This window comes from Ananas comosus, linkage group 19 (assembly GCF_001540865.1).
Source record: "Ananas comosus cultivar F153 linkage group 19, ASM154086v1, whole genome shotgun sequence".
NCBI classification, from domain to species: domain Eukaryota; kingdom Viridiplantae; phylum Streptophyta; class Magnoliopsida; order Poales; family Bromeliaceae; genus Ananas; species Ananas comosus.
Window position 1 is genome coordinate 5,217,400 of NC_033639.1, and position 1,865 is coordinate 5,219,264.

General features: G+C 52.8%; 1 protein-coding gene across 1 annotated transcript; it reads right to left on the reverse strand.

Moving 5' to 3' along the window:
• Positions 1,029 to 1,517, reverse strand: LOC109724753. The gene is made up of 2 exons (XM_020253685.1): positions 1,412 to 1,517; positions 1,029 to 1,363 (listed from the first exon to the last, which is right to left on the reverse strand). The coding sequence occupies exons 1-2, from the start codon at positions 1,515 to 1,517 to the stop codon at positions 1,029 to 1,031; spliced, it is 441 nt and encodes a 146-aa protein (XP_020109274.1).

The window sequence follows — 1,865 nt, forward strand, 5'->3', positions numbered from 1 at the left end:
ATCTCAATTCTCGGGATACGAGCCATAGGTCGGAACACTGTCAACGACCCTCCAAAATACCTGGAAAAACTGGGAACACAGATCAAACACTCGAACCTCACAATTTGCAAAGGTCTAGTGTGTTACAGCTTCGGACCTCCGTGACATTCGTTGGGCGCGGCCAACTTTGATTGCCTCGACTTTTCTCGGGTCAACAAAAACTCCACCCTCGGAAATAACATGCCCCAAAAATGTGACCTCTCGAAGCCAAAAGTCATATTTCTTTAACTTTGCATATAGCTTCTCCTCCCGAAGGACTTGAAGCACTATCCTCAAATGTTCCGCGTGCACCTCGTCGCTACATGAATAGACCAAAATGTCGTCAATGAAGACCACGACAAATCGGTCCAAGTACGCCCTGAGGACACGGTTTATCAAGTCCGTGAACACTGCCGGGGCATTTGTGAGCCCAAACGGCATGACCGTGGATTCATAATGTCCATACCGCGTGCGGAACGCGGTCTTCTACACATCCTCCGGCTTAATCTTTAGCCGATGATAACCGGATTGGAGGTCTATTTTTGAGTACACTCGCGACCCCTGCAACTGATCAAACAAGTGGTCGATACGGGGCAACAGGTACTTATTCTTAATCGTGACCTTGTTCAACTCGCGATAATCTACGCAGAGTCGAAACGATCCGTCCTTCTTTCGCACAAATAATACTGGAGCTCCCCACGGTGACACACTCGGCCTGATAAACTCCTTGTCGAGGAGATCTTGCAGTTGAGCCCTCAACTCTTTCAATTCTGCCGTTGCCATACGGTATGGAGCCTTCGAAATCGGCGCGGTCCCGGGAATCAAGTCTATTACGAACTCGATCTCCCAATCCGGCGGTATCTCCGGTAGCTCCGCGGGAAATACATCCGGAAACTCCCGGACCACAGACACATCCTCAAGTGCTGGAGTCATCCTCTCGACCTCCACAACGGTCACCAAATAAGCCGCGCAACCGCTGTTTACCAACTTCCTCGCCCTCGTCGCCGACACTATCGCGGCGAAACACGAGCTCTTGCAAGCTCGATAGGCGAACTCTCCTGTCCTAGCTCACGAAATGCCATCACCTTGTTCTTGCAATCAATAGATGCATAATACTTCGAGAGCCAGTCCATGCCCAATATAACGTGGAGGTCCTTCAACTTCTTGAGCACCAACATCCGTGTCGGCATGATCCAATTGCCCAACTGAACTGGACAAGCCAAACACTCCTTTCGAATAACAAACGCACGCCCGGGGCCCTCTACTCGCCAAGTGCTTCCACTCAACTGAATGTCTATGTCGTGCATTTGTGCAAATGGCCTACTGATGAATGAGTGTGTAGCACCTGTATCAAACATAGCCCTGGAGCGAACTCCGTTAATTAAAACCATACCTGCCACAACATTGCGCTCCTCGGCCTCGGCAGGTTCCTCGGCTTGAGCGGCAAACACCCGTCCGCTCGGAGCCGACCGGATCACCTCAGGTTGGCGCTGCGCCATAGCGCGTCCGATAGATGCTGCGGCAGGTGGGGCTCCTCCATAATATCCCGGAGTCGCCGGAGCCGATGCCACAGACGGGGTCGGCGAAGCCCTCCCTGGACAATAGCGACTAAAGTGCCCTGGTTGACTACTTGAAACACTTCCCTTGGCGCTGCTCACACTGCATCGGTTGGTGGTCTCCACCGCAAATGACACACCTCTGGGGTCCACGGCTCTTGGACTGAGTCCGCAGGTACTTCGGGGGCTTCCTTGACTTCAACTAAGCACCCGAACCCCTTGACCCTGCTTATTTCCTCCGTCCCTCTCAGACGCTTCCCGCTCCTCGCGCACATAGGCGTTACCGTGCTC

Bases quoted from the DNA above. Each gene is read 5' to 3' on its own strand.
- LOC109724753 (XM_020253685.1), bottom strand. From the start codon at position 1,517: ATGGCGCAGCGCCAACCTGAGGTGATCCGGTCGGCTCCGAGCGGACGG. The intron at 1,364-1,411 runs GTATGGTTTTAA...TGTTTGATACAG, and splicing joins GGAGCGCAATGTTGTGGCAG to GTGCTACACACTCATTCATC.